This window comes from Alnus glutinosa, chromosome 3, assembly GCF_958979055.1.
Source record: "Alnus glutinosa chromosome 3, dhAlnGlut1.1, whole genome shotgun sequence".
Lineage (NCBI taxonomy): Eukaryota > Viridiplantae > Streptophyta > Magnoliopsida > Fagales > Betulaceae > Alnus > Alnus glutinosa.
Window position 1 is genome coordinate 33,725,296 of NC_084888.1, and position 17,504 is coordinate 33,742,799.

The window sequence follows — 17,504 nt, forward strand, 5'->3', positions numbered from 1 at the left end:
TCTTTCAAATCAAAAGCAAGCTTGAACAAATATGGCCGAAGGTATGTCTAAATTATTTTTCGTTACGTATTCTGATAAAATTTATTATCCAATATGTGCGTGTGTGACAATTTTGATTTGCACAGTTCGTTGTCTGATGTTAACAATTCACACAATTGCTACTCCCTCAAGCTTTGAATCTTCATCAAGGGAGAGCTAGACAAAGGAACAAGATCAACCACAAGACCCTCACAATTCCAATCCCAAACCTAACTGCTGGTTTCAGTAAATTGTGTTTGCATATCAATTTTTTTTGTGTCGAGACATGGGTATAAGATATATATATAATAATCTGACTCATTTAACTAAACGGATTAAAACCTTTAATCATCGCCTGCAAATTTCGTGTTGGGTTCGCGGATCGTACCAAAAATTAACCTCAAATATCGTGTGTAACTTTCGGATTGTATCAAGACGTGTATAAAACTATACATCTCAACTCTTAACACGTCAATTAAATAAATCAGACTCACCATCTATAACTCGTTAATTTTATATTAAAGTCACGTCCAATTTGTAAATCATGCCAACAATTGTCAACCGCCCTACTCAAAGGGTCGCATTCTCCCCCTCGAAATTTTAGCATTCGTTGTTTACAGCGCGTAAGACTCTTTTTAACTCTCAACTCTGAGCCATCTCAATTGGAAAGTAAAAGCAGTTCCAACCGTAGGGCGTAGACATGCAGCCCGTACAGCCATCTCAATTACAAGTAAAGAGATTTAATCATTTGGAGTATTAATTGGACCGAAAGAAGAGAAGAAAAAAAAAAAAATGCAGGAATGTCCAAATGAATAAACGTGCACAGAAATTTAACTGGCAGAGGTATTGTTTCTTATCAAGTCCAAAGCTGCTCTTAAAAGGGCATATACCGAACACTTGTGTACTCGTTCAGCATGCATTTTACAATCTATATAATCATCAAAGGGCAAAAATCGGATCGACTCCAGAGTTTGAGTAGTCCGAATGATGCCCCGAGTTGGATCCGCTCCTCTTCTCCCTCTTCCTCATTAAACGATTCCTCTTTGATCTCACCACATAATAAGTCATCGTACCAAGAACCGCAGCCATTATTACTCCCCCAACACCTGTAACCAAGATGGCAGCCCACTCATGCTTCTTCCCAACCACTATATAAGAGGAGGCCATAAACGCCACCGAAGTGCACACAGAAGCCAACCACATCAACTTGTTGATTATCACCACCACTTTTTTTTCGGCTTTTGTCTCACCTCTAACCAGTGTAATTTGAACAACCACAACAGCCAAGGATGTGAAAAGTGCGATGGCATTGAAGATGAAGAAGATTTTGAAAGATGCCCTGCTCACCACCACAGCTGACCCATTATCGTTGTCCCCACCAGGCACAGTAAAAATAGCTGCAAAGGCAACGGTAGCAAACAGCACGGCCACCACAGTCACCGAGTTGGTGGCATTGTTGATCCCCTCTCGGTGAAGTTTCCTGAGCTCTTTTGAAATATTATGAACATTTTTGTTAGTTTTCCGTGTTTGTTCAAGCTGGATATGAACATCTTTCTTAATTTGAGTCACAGTTTTCCTCAATTCATCCTTTGGTTGGTTCAGTTCATTAGCTCTGAGAGCACCATATTGAGAAAGACACTCCTTTATCTCTGTGGATTCTTCAGAAAGGGGAAGCTCTATAGCTATGTCAAAAGCTGTTTTGTGCTCTCTGGTCAGTGCATTAACATTGGTGTCGGGAAGGGATAGCAACTCATTCACTATCTGCAAGGAGAATAGGAACCATCAATTCTAGGCAAAATCTTCCCCCTAAATCTATGTGCATAGTTCAAATTATAGGAAGCATGTGCAACTGGAAGATGCAATCAAATGAGTAATCTGTATGCCTAGAGAGGAGGGGAGGGGGATGCATGATGATGTAATTTATAAACTTGTCAAATGTAGAAAATCATGCAGAAGTCAGATAATTTTATTCTAATATATAGTCAATTGGTGTGGCTGGCTTTGTGTATGTTGTTAATACAAATGCAGTATAGTGAATTCAAATATGGAGGAGGAAATAGCTTTAAGAAAATAAACAAGATCTGTATACAGAACAAACTAATGCATGATAGTTTCCATGGAGCAGTGCTAAAATATGAGTAAAACACTAATAGTAGAAGGAAGACTTGAGCAGGATGATGAAATTTTCGTGTTTTGGAGCACAGCTTAAGCCTGAGTGAATCAATGAAAGCAAAAATGACAAGGTAAGATGTATTCATTTACACGAGACAAGCAAATAAGAAGCAGAAGTTCATCACAGAGAGATGTTCATTGCATAGTTGGAATGAGAACATCCAAGCTAGACACCTGCAGGGAACAAGAGGCAAGCATTGAAAGACACGGTATGCCAATTTGATATATTCATTCAGGCAGATGAAGTTAAGTTTTAGTTAAGCAAGGAACCGAAAAACCTTATTTTTGGGCTGGTACTAAACACAAAATGTGAATTAAAGCAATTGATTAATATTTGTAACATTTGAAAGATGTGTGGACAATTGAACCTTTCAAAGGATACATATTTAAACAAAAAAGTGCAGGATAAGCCAAGATATGGTACCTCTACTCGCTTTTTCCTTGTGGCTACATGTAATGCTGTGTTACCCTTTTTATCTGGAAGCATGACAATAGCAGCATCAGCCTCGAGAAGCAATTTGACCGCCTCACAGCTCTGCCCTTTTACGGCCATATGCAATGCAGTCTGCCCTTTCTTGTCAGTCCTTCGTGCTAGCTGTGCATCTTTTCTCAGCAATGATTTTACAATCTCAACATGCCCTTGTCGGGCAGCCAAATGCAATGCATTTTTCCCATTGGATCTAGGGATCTCCAACAAGCTACAATCCTTTGACAGCAGTTCATCCACTACTTCTGTATGGCCTCTTGTAGCTGCAGATATAAGAGGAGTTGCGCCTGCTGGGCCGATTGTTTTGCTGAGCCCAGGGTCATGATCTAGAAGCACCTTGACAATGGCTGCGACAGATGAATCATCATGAGTGCACTGTCTTTTATGGAAAATAGAAAATTTTCAACTGAAAGCATATCTTACACAACTTGTCATTATAACATTCAATTCTTTAATGCAATGTTCATACTTTGATGATTTTGAACAGATAAAATGGACACTTGTCATCTGAAGATTGAAAAAGGGGCCAGGGATAAAGCAATAAAACCAAAACGTGGAAACCCAGTAGTACAGGGGCCAGTTGCCACTAGAAGTGGTACTTCAGCCCACATTCCTTGTTGATAAATAATAATCTCTTCTCTAAGTACATAAGACTAATACTGAAGAGCTGGAGATCACAACTTCTGTAACTGCTAACTTTTGTGGTAAGGTGTCAATTAGGATATTTCTCTTCCATAAAATTGATTTTATTTAAAATTTATGCTTTATAGACGCATTTAAAGAAGGATAACCACAAAGACACCCTTTTCTCCTGCCAAAAACCTCGCAGTCCCTCCTGTTGTAAGCTGAATCTCTTGATTGCAATTAAAAAAAAAGAGCTCAACCGTCAATACCTTATATCATCCCTTCGTACAATTTACCCATATGAAATCAATTTTCATCTTCTGACAATCTTAACCACGATTCAGACTAAAACAACCATATTCAAATTTATAAATCCCACAAATCGAAGCAAGAAAAACTACTTGATCAATTACCATTGTGCCCTTGACTTGCAGCTATATGCAATGGATCGAACCCAGACTGGTTCTTATTCGTGAGAGTCTCTTTACTCGAATACTTCAACAATTCCTTCACAATATCAAGGTACCCCTTCTCGGCCGCCTTATACAGTGCCGTCTCTCCCAATTCATTGACCTCATTCACAACCGCAGCCTGGACCTCGGCGACCTCCGTATCGAACTCTGCGCCACTGAGAGTTCCCATCATCTGCGAATCGATATCGTGAAGCACCTGCTTCACCGCGGCCAGATCCCCGCGCTGTGCCGCCAAGTGCAGCTCGGTGTCGTTGTGCCGCCCCGTCACCTGCTTCACGTACTTCTTCTTCCCCGCCTGATCAATCCGCTTACCGGAATTGGAAAGGACTAGCGCCGGAGCTGTCGAAGACGGAGACGGCGTCGGCGACGGCTCGGCGAGAGGGTTTAGACTACGCTGTGGAGTCAACACTCCCTTCTCTAAGTCCCTCTCAACTCCTATTCATTCAATTACATCAAAGATCAATCTCTCATGTATATCACAAGTCAAAAAATACCTAACAACTTTCTTTAGCCCCGTTTCTTTTGTTTCAGAGGAAAAAATTGGTTTAATTTACATATTCTGTAAGCTAAATCATGGATAATAACTCTTTTCCAGGGAAAAACATTTTCCGACTAACCAAACAGAGCAGGTATCAGATGCAGCAACAAGACTAATCGGTCCGGCTGGATCGCCAAAATAATCTAAGTAATTGAAGCAAAGGACTGAGAGAAGAGAGAGAGAGAGAGAGAGAATACCTTCTTCGATCGGTGACGCCATGATTGAATTGGAAGAGAAAGTAGAACCGAGTTCATGCAAAGTGAGAGAGAGAGAGAGAGAGAGAGAGAGAGAAGAAACACAAGGTGTGAAATTGAGAAGGAGCAGATAAAAAGTGGACAAAAGGGGAGAGGAAGGAAGGTGCACAGAAGGAGAAGATTGTCGTCACCTGGAAAACTGGCCCCCACTTCATCACTCAACACTATGGCTGCGCTGAAAATATTTTTTTTGTCAAAAACTATTTTAGGCTGAAATAAATAATGCAAGAAGGAATCTATAAAATAAAAAATAAAAAATAAAAAAAAGTAATGCAAGAAGGAAGATTATTCTTCTTTCTTTTTTTCTTTTTAGAGTTATTTTTAAAATTAGAGTTACTTTTAAAATTACTATTTATAGACCACTATTGGTATTGGCTCGGTTAAAATTTTTATTTTTTGTTTTTCATTTTCTTTTCTAATAAAAAAATAATAATTAATTATTGTGCCTTTTGTAATTTCATAAGGGGTTCAACAAAAAAAATGATCGAAATATCTTGTGAACAAAATTCTGTACGGAGAAATTATTTGTGAGCAAAGTTTTCTTTTTAATCGGGTTTGAGAACGTTGTTTTAAATCAGGTTATAAAATTATTATTTATTTTTTTTAAGCATGTGAAAAATATTTTTTTTTAATAATAATAATAATAACATTAAGAACTTGGAAAAAATACTATTTAAAAAACTTGTGAGAACTACAATATATATATATATACTCTCGTATGCTAAGAAGTGTATGATAATTTTATAGATCGGGTTAGAAGAACTTTCCTTCAACCTAGGCGGAACTAAATATCTATATAGACCCTTTAAAATTAAATTTGTATCCTCACTTCAAACTTTTAAGTGTTATTTTAAGTTTTACCCCACTTAAAACTTTAGTTGTCTTTGTCTCTACTTAGTTTGAATGAAAACTGTCAATATTTTGTTATGAAAACAAGGATTTATAAGGCATTCCGAAATAAATTTAAAATTGGTATATTTAACGGTTCACATTATGTCAATATTATTAGGTCTTTTAAAAAATTTAAATAATGTTACATAATATACACAGATAAATATACAAACTTTAAATGACATGTTAACTGTCTATTTCAAATGACATTGAGAGCATTTGGAAATTAAGAAATTATTTATTACGCGGTCAAATCCCCCCCCCCCCCCGCAAATAAATGCAAACATCAAACCTGAAAGATCTTAGGTCTTGTTTGGCAAAGACATGTACAGAACAGAGTAGTAGGGTTGTTAATTTTAAATTTAATAAAAAATGATGATGTGATATAAAGTAAAAAGAATTTATATAGAAAAGTAAAGAAAAAAAATTGGTATTTTAGTGAATTTTTTATTCGAATAGTAATAAAAAAATTATTGATGTGATATAAAAAAGTGAAAAAAGTGAAAATGTTTTGACGTAAATTGTTGTTGGAAAAAAATGAAAAAGTGTGAAAAAAGTGAAGTGAATAGTGCAAAGCACTATCCTGTTCTGCAGTGTTCTTTGCCAAACACTGCCTGCTCATGTCGGGGAATTAATCAAGTATTGAAAGAATTTAGACATATCACACCAAAACAGGCAAAAAAAAAAAATAATCCTAGTTTTGGGCATCTCAATGATGAATTCCTAGCTTTCTGGTTGCACAATAATGATAAATGATATAAAATTAAAAGAAAAAAAAAAAAAGAAGAAGAAGAAAGGCATAAATTTAACATGATTCGGCAATTTGCCCCCAGTGCAGCTATATTTAATAATATGAACTAGAAACTAACTTACTTTACTGATAATTTAGTATTACTCTTTATGTTCAAGAGAATATGGGCCACTTATTTTAACACTCATAGTAATATATGCTCAAAAGAATATGAACTACTTATTTCTAACACCGGTAATAATGTGAAACCACCGCAGTTGACTCCAAGTCTCCCAGCCCCCAGGCTCACAAAGAAACAGCTAGTGTGAAAGAACCTGGCGTCTTCAGAGGAAATGAGATGGAACTTTCCGCGCCCAAAGTCTTCCCAATGTGGACCCTTTGGAAATATCTGCAATATTTTCTCAGCGAAGATGGTGGAGATGAGGTATGAGATGTGTTTGTTTTTTAACAAATTTACTATTTTTTTTCAAATTTATTATTAAATACATAGAATTTACATGTGGTCTTATATATTTAATAATAAATTTGCACATATTTTGTACGGAAATAGACGTGAGATGTGCAGCAGAATGAAACTTAACATTTTTCATGTAAATATTAAGAGAAGTTTTTGTTATATAATTGGGATGACGCAGTAGTAAAAATTTGTTAATTTTTTTTTTTTTTTTACAAGGGCTGATCTATTGGCTAATTTTCACTGCCACATCATCAAGTTGTATAACAGTCGTACAACAACCTATTAAATAACATTACTCTATGATTTATATTGGTTTTTTATTAAATGAGATTTGGTTTTCTAAGTGATTTTATGGAAGCGGTGGAGTTAGAATTTTTGGTCAAAGGGAGGTAAGATTTTTTTTTTTTTTTTTTTTGAAAGGAAAAGGGAGGTAAGATTAAAAGATAGAGTTATACAAAATTAATTAAAAAAAAAATTAAAGATTTTAATTAACAAAATAAATAAATAATTTCACAAAACTGCAATTATTCATTATTTCATACAAAATTAAAGAACCTAATGGTAGATTCGCTTGAGCTCGTATAAGATTAGAATGGCTGAATGGGGACTTAATAGAATTATTAACAATTATATATTTCATACCATTAAAATATATAAAAAAAAAGCCTATCACCCTTGTGTCTCCTGAAAATTGATGTAACTCTTAAAATCACCATTAGATCAAAATTCAAAAATGATCTATCATAAATTTAATGGTGATTTTAAGAGCCACGTCAATTTTAAAAGAACAAAATAAAAACATGAAAGTGATATATAGCATTACTCAATTATTATAGTTCATTGGACTTGTTGGTCTTTGAAACAAAATCTTTGTCGAGTCAGCCTCCAGTCAGTCCTTCCTCACTAATTGGTTAGTTAAGTTATATATAGAAAAATGTTAGAGAATAAATCTAGGCTTTTCTAATTAGGATGTCTTTTATTATTATTATTATTATTATTATTATTAGAAAAGATGTCTTATATTTTCTTTATTACCAGTTTACCTTATACCTTACTTTCTCCACCTTGCTTTGCTTATATTCTCTACAAATACAACACAATGTAATACAATCATACTTAATTTCAAAATAATAAAGATTAATCTCTATAGGGTACTTAAAAAGTTGGATCATGGATATAGGCAGGGCGGAGCTACATGGTACCACCATGTTTTCTCCAAGAAAAAAAAAAAAAAAAAATTAAAATATTCTTATATTCTTTAAAAATTAAGTTTTACCTGCTAATTTTTATTTTTTAGTTTTAAACCCCCAATTTTTAAATGCAAGTTTCGCCACTGAATGTAGGCTTCTAAACCCCAATCATTCCAAATCTTTTGTGTTTTCTTACTCTCTTGCTTTTTGCTTCTCTCATCAAATTTATATTATATTTTATTGTTTTTACAAAAGAGAGAGAGAGAGAGAGAGAGAGAGAGAGAGAGAGAGAAAGAACTGAGCTTAAGGCTGATCTTGCTGGTTCAACCTAGTGAATCCAGAAAATGTTGCTTTCATCTAGCAGTGGTTTTCTTTGAAAATTAGGTTCATCATGCTGAGTTTTGCAATGTTTAATATAATTAAGAGAAAAACAAACGAATGTTTTGAATTTTATTTTTTTGGGAAAAATGAAAAAAAAGAAAAAAGAGTGGGAGATGAAAAATGGTTGCCGAACATGCTCAAAGTTCGATCACCACCAACAAGTTAAGGTGTTATATAATTCATTTGGAGATCAAGGTTGAAGTTGACAAGGCCACCAAATGGTATCGGTCCTATCTATAATTAATATACACTAATACATATAAACTAATTAACATATATCATACTTGTATAATATAACTAACTATAATTAATATACACTAGCAATCTAACATATTAACATATTAGTTATTAACTAACTAATTATATTAGTAGAATACAATACTACTTATTAGTTAATGCTTAATAGTATTTACTATATTAACATATTATCATAGTTAGTATACTAAATAGTTTGATATGAAAATGTATATACTAACTCTAATTAAGTGTACTTAAATTCTTTTTGTCTTTTTTTCTTTTTTGATACTTACTTAATTACTTAGCATATACTAACTAAAGTTAATATATTAATACTAATACATATATGTAGTTATGAACTTCGCTTTAATCGAGTCGAGTTTATACGAATATGTCTCATTTAATAATCGAACGTAATTTTATGTTCACGAACGACTCATATATTAAATGAATTGAATTCAAGTTTACCCAAACCAATCCGAAGGCGAAAGAACTTGTGCATTTATAGTCCTAGAAATTTGAGTAGCAAATGTGATTAAGCCCATATGAGATCCATCTACTCAAATAAATTTCGGGTTGTCCAGCCACCTATCTAGACAGGAAGTCTCAAATAAACTCTCTCACAATTATTGCCAAGCAATTTAGACAACAAATTACTGGAGATCCTAATCACTGAACAATTGTGCTAAAAGTTCATGTGTAAAAAGATCAAATTCTCTAGGAAATTGGGTTACATGAGACACCAAGTCTGGGCTAGATAAAGATTGGTGTGGGCGAGTTATTATATTGAGAGTTAAATGCTTTTTGTAGGGGTGTACAAGCAGTAATAAAATTTTAATAACTGCAACGCCTTAGGCAAACAATAGTTTTAAAATAACTGTCGGTTAGTGGTTATTGAAGCTCAAAACCATACCGCATAACCGCTTTTTAGGTATGGACCTATTTGAGTAGTTTGGTCCTGCCTTGGGCCTATCTTTAGGGCATATTTTAAATTGTTTTTGGACTATTTAAGGCTTATTTTAAATAGTATTAAACACAAAAACAACGTCGTTTTCATATATTAAATCTAAAAACCGCTAACTCATAAGCAAATAACTGTCCACTTCTACTTTTTCAGTACTTGTGGAAGGAGTCATTACCGAGTAGCTACCTTGATTTAAAAAAGTATTAAATGTGATCCCTCAGAGGAAATACCTACTTCATCTTCCATCCAATTTTTTTTTCTTTCACTCCACATCAAATAAGGTTGCAATTAATGGGCATCCGTGTAAAAGACGTTTGTCATATTGCATGTTTACCGTCCATCCCCTTGACAGTTGACAAGTTATCCACAACGACTCTCACATGACAAACCTTTAACTCAGAATTGATGGGAGCGTCCTCAGTGGTACACCCCTTCAAAAATTGGCGTATGCCGCTATCTGCGACGAGCACACGGTATTCTTTTTAGTAAAAGGGGAAAGAATAGTTCGCTCTGTGCTCGTCGCACGGCTCCGTAAGTTATAATCTTTACTTGTTTTCCGTGTGGGACTCCTTGTTTACTTCACAAACCGACTCCATTAGCTTTTTTTTTTATTTTTTTTATTTTTGGATGATTGATGAATGACTCCATTAATTTCCTCCAATTTGTAGTTCTTTCTTAATTCATGATCCTCTTTAGCATAAAACTAGATTAAGGGAATAGGATCCTACTTGAAATGGAGAGGAGTTGGTCCCGGACAATTTTACCCCTTCTAAAACAAGGGACCGACTCCTCTCCATTTCAAGTGAAATGGAAACGATCCGTTTTCATTTTTCCTCTACTCACTGTCTCTCATCTTTCAGGCTTCCTGGAGGATCTATTATGTGACCTATGTGTGGGTGCATTCTTTGGCCCTACTCTTCATAAATTTTATCCTCCATTGAAAAATTCCGCCAATCGTTTCTCTTAGTCTTCAGATAAGTTTCTCTCTATAACTAGCCCGAGTCTTGGGGTTTCGTGAGGCGGATTCTATAGCTTTTATGGGTTCTTTGAAAGCGTTATGGAGTTAGCATAACAAGTAACATACTTTTTTTCTTTTCTTTCTTTTTTATTTTTTTATTTTTCCTAATTGAATAAGAAAGAGGGTTACAAGTCACCGACTTGGTATGGTGCTCTAGGCGAAGCACTTTCTTATTTTTTTGGAAAAAAAATGACCGCAAACTTCAAAAGACACAGCCATTTCGTTTACCCACTTTTGAAGGGCAAACTTCGGACCCGTGTGAGGCGTCTCTCAGACATATCAGGTAAGGCTTGGCTTGGTCGTGGGTGCGATCCCAAATAATTGTTTGGCACTCAATGGATTTGAACTTTAAACGTGATAGGAGATGCTACCAATAAATTTTTTTGCACCAAAGAAAATTTCAAACTTTTGAGCCAACCTATTGGGGTTTACTTTGTCGAATTTTCTCAAAGGGTATGCTAAGTGCTTACAAACATCACTTAAATTTCAACTACCATGAAATTCATAAATGAATTAATAGTTAATGGGGAACTACCATTACCCTAATATTCTCATAGAATTTATAACTGGACAATTAAATAATTGAATTTTCATTTCGAAAGGCAATGAAAAAGGTTATTGAATTAACTGAATATGCAGCTACAAAAAGGAATTCAAGTACAAATTGCAGGGCGTAGAAGCGGTAGAGCTACTTACTAAATTGCAAACATTTTTAAATACTTAAATTAATGTGACTTGTGAAATACAGAAACTATTAGGGAATGCTATAATGAGAGGAATGAAAGTGAAACTCCAAGTGCGAACACAAATTTTTCTATTATATGCTGCCCGTTGGTTAGAACAGCATTTCGGTTGGAATCCTCGAGAGGTCCAGAAATTGTTGAAGAAAACATGAGCTAGCGAGAAGCGAGTAATGATAGACAGAAGACCATTAGCCGTCTCCTGTCTGGCACTTTCTACAAGGAAAGTGTTTTCTTTCACTTTTTTTTTTTAATAAAATACATTTTCCTTGTGAAAAATGTCGGACAGGGGACGGCTAATGGTCCCCTGTCTATCATTACTCGCGAGAAGCAGTGTGTCGGGGAGTTAGGCAAAGCTGGACCATGATAAACCTACTTAGTTTACTTGCACAAAGATTTTGGTCATTTCATAACCTAATCACACACCAATTTGGGCATGTAGACATTCTAACAAAGATTTTAGTTGTGCCAGTGAGCTGGTGAATTCTTGCTTAAAATGGAACAAACTAACAGAAGAAACGGCTTCTGAGAGCACAACTTGTTGTAACCACTGAATGCATAAAATTACAAGCTTCCCTAACCACTGAATGTCTTATTAAGCGCAATTTTACCTGGTTTCAAAACAGAGCTTAGTCTAGAATGAATGCCCAGGTTGTATGGACGAAAGAACCTTTGCAATAGAATTGGTGGGGGGAAATCCTTAGAAAATCCCCTTTAAAAAATTGAGGTATGCCGCTATTTGCGGCGAGAACACGGTATTCTTTAGTAAAAGGCGAAAGAATAGTTCGCTCTGTGCTCACCGCACGGCTCCACGGTTTGTTGAAGCATTAGATGCTTCAATATGTAGCCGAGGGATTAGCTGGTTCTCGCCTCTTCTTTCCGTACGGGACTCAAGTTTCTTTTCTTATTCTCACTTGGACTTGGACTCCCCAAGCTTTTCCCATTTCCCACGGCTGTCGCACCTTCTCTGGCACCAGCTCCCTTGTACCTAATTACCTCTCTGTCTTTCATCTCCCACCCACTAAAGCATCCTCCTACTATATAAAGCAACCTTATTACTGAGGTTGTGGGTTTTCTTTTTTCACTCAAATCCACGTTGCAGAAAAGTTGTAGAAAGTTATTGCTCTTTTTACTTTAAAAGCTGAATATGTAGCCGTGATAGTAGCTGGAAATGAGATGGTTTGGCTAGATGATTTCCTGAATGAGTTGGGTAAGAAGGATGAGAAGGGCTTTTTATACAGTTATAGTCAAATTGCCATATTTCTTGCGAAAAACCCGGTGTATCATTCAAAAACGAAGCACATGCAGTTAAGGTATCACTTTATTCGTTCTCTTCTAGAAAGTGAAGAGTTGATCCTTAGAAGATTCATGGAACTGACAATCCTATAGACATGTTGACAAAATGTGTAATTATTGAAAAGTTGAAGTTGCGTGCAACTTCAATTGGTCTTTGAGGTTGAGGACAGGTGGAAGAGTTGAGGTGGCAGCGTTTAAGGTATGGAGGTATGTGGAGCAAGATGTTGGTGGGTGAACTAGTCTCTAAGTGGGAGATTGTTAATTTGTGGAGAATATCCGAACATGCAGGACATTCTACACGGACAGGAGTTCCAGGGGACGCCAGTTTTAAGGGGAATCTGAATGGGTAGTTTACCTTATTCGGACGAAAGTTAACCAGAAAGTGCCTATTTTCGGGTATGTCCGGACAGGCGTGGCATTAAGCTTCAAAACCTTAGGGAAGTTCAGACAACCCAGGAGGGCATCTAGACGCCGCCACCTAAAAGCCCAAGTTTTCAATTTAAATACATGTTTTGAGACTTTTGAAGTATAAGAAACTTGTGAAAAACATATAAGTCTTTTATAGATTTTCTATAGAGGTTCTTCAAAGATTTTCTGAATTTGAGTTAAATAGTTTAATTAACATCTATGTAATGTAAAAGTCTCTTGTAATATTTTATCCATAATAGTAAAATCAGTGCAACTCTGTGGACGTACGTAGCCTTTAGTGGTGAACCACGTAAATCATGTGTTATTTTGTAATTGCTGGATACTCTTTCTTCTGCTTTCTTCTTATTTGTCACATCTTATAAGTCTTGGGGAATAAGATTTGATGATTTTATTCTCAACAACTCCAAAGCAAGACCACTTCGTTTACCCATCTCAAAGTGGCAAATTTCGAACCCGTGCAAAGCGCCTCTCACATGGATCAGGTAAGACTCAGCTCCGTTGCAAGCATAGCCCCAATGAATTGTTGCACCCAAGAAAATTCGGACTTTAGACATGATAGAAGATGCTACTAAGTCTAAGATCTGCACCACTTGAACGAGTCCTTTGGGGTTTACTTTCTCATATTTTCTCAAAGGGGTATGCTAAGTGCTTAACAAACCAGCACTTGTGAATTAACTGAATATGCAGGTACAAAAAGGAATGCAAGTACAAATTAATTGCAGGGCGTAGAGCAATTGCTATTTACTCAATTGCAAACCTTTTTAGAATACTTAAATTAATGTGACATGTGAAGCACATAAATTATTAGGAGATAATCGCATTAGAGTTGTAGTTATGAGTGCTACAAGCCTATACACAAATGTTCTAACGAGAAGATGAAAGCGAACACGAATTTTCCCATTATATGCTGCACGTTGGTTAGAATATCAGTCGGGTTCAAATCCTACGGAGAGGTCCAAAAATTGTTGAAGAAAACATGGAAGCTAGAAGCAGTGTGTCTGGGGTTAGGCGAAGTTGGACATTTACTCTTAACTTTTTCCTACTGCTTTACTGCCATAGAACATTTACTCTTAACTTTAGCTAAAAAAAAAAAAAAAAAAAAAAAGATTTCTCTATTTTAGTTATCAACTTTTTCAAAGCATCTGAACCTCTCGTACATACACTGAAATCTATTTTAGCTATACACTTTCACTATTTTATTTAAATATTCCTTCTCAATGACTTATTTATTCTTTCTTTGAGACGAGAGAGAATGTTAGAGACTTTTTAATATTTTTTTCACATTTGATGAGTAAATTGGTGAACATTGTAGCAGCTCATTAAATGTTTCAACATTTTGTTGAGTAAGATGTAGTTCATTTTAGCATCTTAGATTGTCGAATGACAATGCTTTAGAGCACTTACAGTAATTTCTCTAAATTACAATCCGAACTTAAAGATCTAAGACACTTTTTGCTTCCTTGTTTAAAGACTTCTATATTCTTTCTCTATACTATTTAAATTGCCTCTCTAATTTTCATCAATCTCAACCCAAATTTCTCTTTCAATTACGGGCCTTTGCATGGAGAAAGGGTTTTTGGGCATTGGATGGGTAGCGAAGCAGTATTCATCTTCCTAATCTTGCCTACTATGAATGTAATTTAGTAACACGATAGGGTGATCATTCGAGGTATCTTAAGCCTCCCGAGCACAAACATGAGTTTGTTAAATAAAAAACGGAATTCTAATAGAAATATTCTAACCCATTATTTGTTACTACTAGAATTCTAATAGAGATATAGAAATAACCCTCCCTACCGTTGCTTGTTTATTTTTATTTTTTGAAAATATTGCCTGTTTATTCATTCCCTGGGTCGTTACAACTCTAGGGAGTCCTCATGATCCCTTTGCACCACATTTGTTATGTAACACTTTCATTCATTCTTTGCTCTTTTTTTTTTCTTTTTTTTGGATCATATTCTCTAACTTGATGGCCTTCTAAGATGAGTTTGAAACAATTTTAGCTTTTCTTTATGAAAAATAACAATTGAATAGCGAAAAAAGATTAAAATATATTGGGAGAACTTCACTTATTAGTAAATTGAGAGAATTTCACTTAAGGGTACCGAACTATCACCCTTTTTGACTTAAGGTATCTGATTTTCAAAACGTCTTATTATCAAGTCTTCAGTTAGGATTTGCTATTAAATCTTGCCAAAATTTCAAAAATACCAGTGTTTTTTTTTAAAAAAAAAAAAATCAAAAATCAAAAATTTAGGCATGGGTATTTTTGAAAATTTCTTTAAATTCTAACCAATATCTAAATCCTAACAATTTTTTTTCTTTTTTTTTTCTAAAAAAAAAATATATAGGTATTTTGAGAATTTCGGTAGGATTTAACGGTAAATTCTAATGGATGACCTGTTATTGAGACGTTTTGAAAAATGGATATCCTAATTTGAGACATTTTGAAGTTCAGGTATCTTAAGTAAAAAATGACGATAGTTCGGTACCCTTAAGTGAAGTTTTACCTAGTAAATTACTAAATTTTATTGATTTTATGTTTGTGACTTTAAAACTTGAAATGTTATCAAATAAGTAGCTTTTATGAACAGCAGGCACTTCAAAATAGCAAGATTTGTTTTTATTTTTTGTGCTTTGTTTTCTGCTCAAAAGACCAAATTACTATCATTTTATTGGAAGAGTATATTTTGGCTGGTCGTTGGATTTTAAACTATATAATATATATAAGGCCCATTTCAGTATCTACCACAAATATATGTGGTAGATACAGAAAATGGGCCTTCATTAAGACCCAAGGCCTAATACCCAATCAAATAAAAGGATTACTTTTACTTAGAAATCTGGATATATAACAGCATATTGCTTGAGTTGCACAGATCGACGAAATCCCAACAGGAAGAAAAAGGATGTTGCTATTGTTATTTCGTTGGGGGAGAAACTTTAATCAAAGCTACCGAACGAACAGGAAGAACGATTTCGTGTGAAAGCCAAGAGATTGCATAAGAATGATTTTAATTGTGAATAATAATAATAAGATAAAAAGTAAAATATTTACTTAACTCTCTAAATTGTCGTCCCTTTTATAATTACCCCAATCCGTTAGAATTTTTTATTAATTCCTAACAAAATTCTTAAAATATCTATATATTTTTTTAAATACCCATATCCATTTTTTTTTTTAAATACACCTTTTTTTTTATATATATTTTTACAAATTTCGTTAAATTTCGATCGACGTCTAAAAATTTTTGCAATTTTTTTCTTTAAAAAAAATGAATATTTTGAAAATTAACCCTATCGAACGAGTGAAATTGAAAAATGGATAACACTAAACTAATAGTTTTTTAAGTTTAAAGAGTAATTGCATATGTTATAGCTCTTAAGCTTTAGAATTGGAATTTAATCGGTTTGTTTCGAAAATGATTATATTTTTTTGGCTGTCAACGTGTACTAAAACATGTGGGCAGGATTCTTATACTAAATTTGTTAAGGGGATTCACTGATGTACCCACCTTCAAAACTAGGCGTACGCCAATATCTGCGGCGAGCGCACGGTTTTCTTTAGTAAAAGGCGAAAGAATAGTTCGCTCCGTGCTCACCGCTCGGCTCCGTGAAGAATCATAATTGAGCTAGCTCCTTTGTTAAATATGAGTGTGAGTGGCTGGTGTCTGAGTGTTGCTTCCGATGTGGGACACTGGAAATATTCAAGCTCTTTTCCTTCCTTGCACCTCTGCCGGCCAGCTCACTCTTCCTTTCACTTTACAGCGCACCAGTTTCTTTGATAGTTCACACAATGACACAAAGGTTCTTGCCCAATGTCCCTTAAGATATTTTATACTGCTCACCGATTTTTGTGTTGGGTGTAATAACCTCATATACGGGTGGTCAATTCGGATCGGGACGGATTCCAATCGTGTCGAGATATTGATATAAAATTATATAAATTAATTATAATTTAATTTATTTAATTAAATGAGTCAAACATTACACCATAATTTATTAATTTAATATTATATTTATGTCGAATTTACAAATTGTCTCAAAATTTATCATACTAAGCAGAAGCAGAGCGTGAAATATATATTGCAATGCGTTAAAGACAAATTGGGCTGCTTTGAACCTACCCTCACTTGTTTTAGAGTAAAAATATGATTTGAGTAATTAATGATGCCAGCCTTAACCCATTTATTCTTAAATTGAGCCTCTAATAGTCAAAATAAGGTTTTCTTCTTCACGTTTGCTCATTAATGCCATAACTCCATCCACTTTTCATCTCATAGTCAAATGCTATTTCTCTGATGAATCCACATTCCAACCGAACTTGGGCGCTTATTTGATGGGAACAAGGTACATAGTCTTCACTTTTTCTTCATTTATCAGGGACCTAGGGATAATTCTCGACTATATAAATTAAGAGAGATTAATGCTTCTCTTTTTTTTTTTTTTAACAAGAGAAATTAATGCTAATAAAGTAATAATGCTAAGTTGAAATGTAAGGTATGATTATCTTTACGAGAGCTTCTACGCATGCGCAATGCATCCGTCGCTCTTCAGTCTTTTTTCCAAGTGTTATTTATTTTT

General features: G+C 34.8%; 1 protein-coding gene and 3 non-coding genes across 4 annotated transcripts; all 4 read right to left on the minus strand.

Annotated features, from left to right (window-relative positions):
• Positions 1–798: 798 nt before the first annotated feature.
• Positions 799–4,671, minus strand: LOC133862799 (ankyrin repeat-containing protein ITN1). The gene is made up of 4 exons (XM_062298671.1): positions 4,510–4,671; positions 3,715–4,209; positions 2,615–3,024; positions 799–1,779 (listed from the first exon to the last, which is right to left on the minus strand). Exons 1-4 carry the CDS (start codon positions 4,529–4,531, stop codon positions 958–960), a joined length of 1,749 nt encoding a protein of 582 aa, XP_062154655.1. The 5' UTR covers positions 4,532–4,671; the 3' UTR covers positions 799–957.
• A 5,176-nt stretch (positions 4,672–9,847) lies between these two features.
• Positions 9,848–9,966, minus strand: LOC133865076 (U5 spliceosomal RNA). Its single transcript, XR_009899611.1, has one exon. It is a non-coding gene; the product is annotated as a U5 spliceosomal RNA (small nuclear RNA).
• A 1,923-nt stretch (positions 9,967–11,889) lies between these two features.
• On the minus strand, positions 11,890–12,004 carry LOC133865075 (U5 spliceosomal RNA). Its single transcript, XR_009899610.1, has one exon. It is a non-coding gene; the product is annotated as a U5 spliceosomal RNA (small nuclear RNA).
• Positions 12,005–16,414: 4,410 nt separating this feature from the next.
• Positions 16,415–16,531, minus strand: LOC133865077 (U5 spliceosomal RNA). The gene has a single exon (XR_009899612.1). It is a non-coding gene; the product is annotated as a U5 spliceosomal RNA (small nuclear RNA).
• Between the last annotated feature and the right edge of the window lie 973 nt (positions 16,532–17,504).

What these genes read in the sequence shown, in the direction of transcription:
- LOC133862799 (XM_062298671.1), bottom strand. Translation starts at nt 4,531, where the DNA reads ATGGCGTCACCGATCGAAGAAG. An exon ending in GGCGTCACCGATCGAAGAAG is followed by an intron (nt 4,210 to 4,509) that starts GTATTCTCTCTC and finishes TTGAATGAATAG; the next exon opens with GAGTTGAGAGGGACTTAGAG. An exon ending in CAAGGAAAAAGCGAGTAGAG is followed by an intron (nt 1,780 to 2,614) that starts GTACCATATCTT and finishes TTCTCCTTGCAG; the next exon opens with ATAGTGAATGAGTTGCTATC.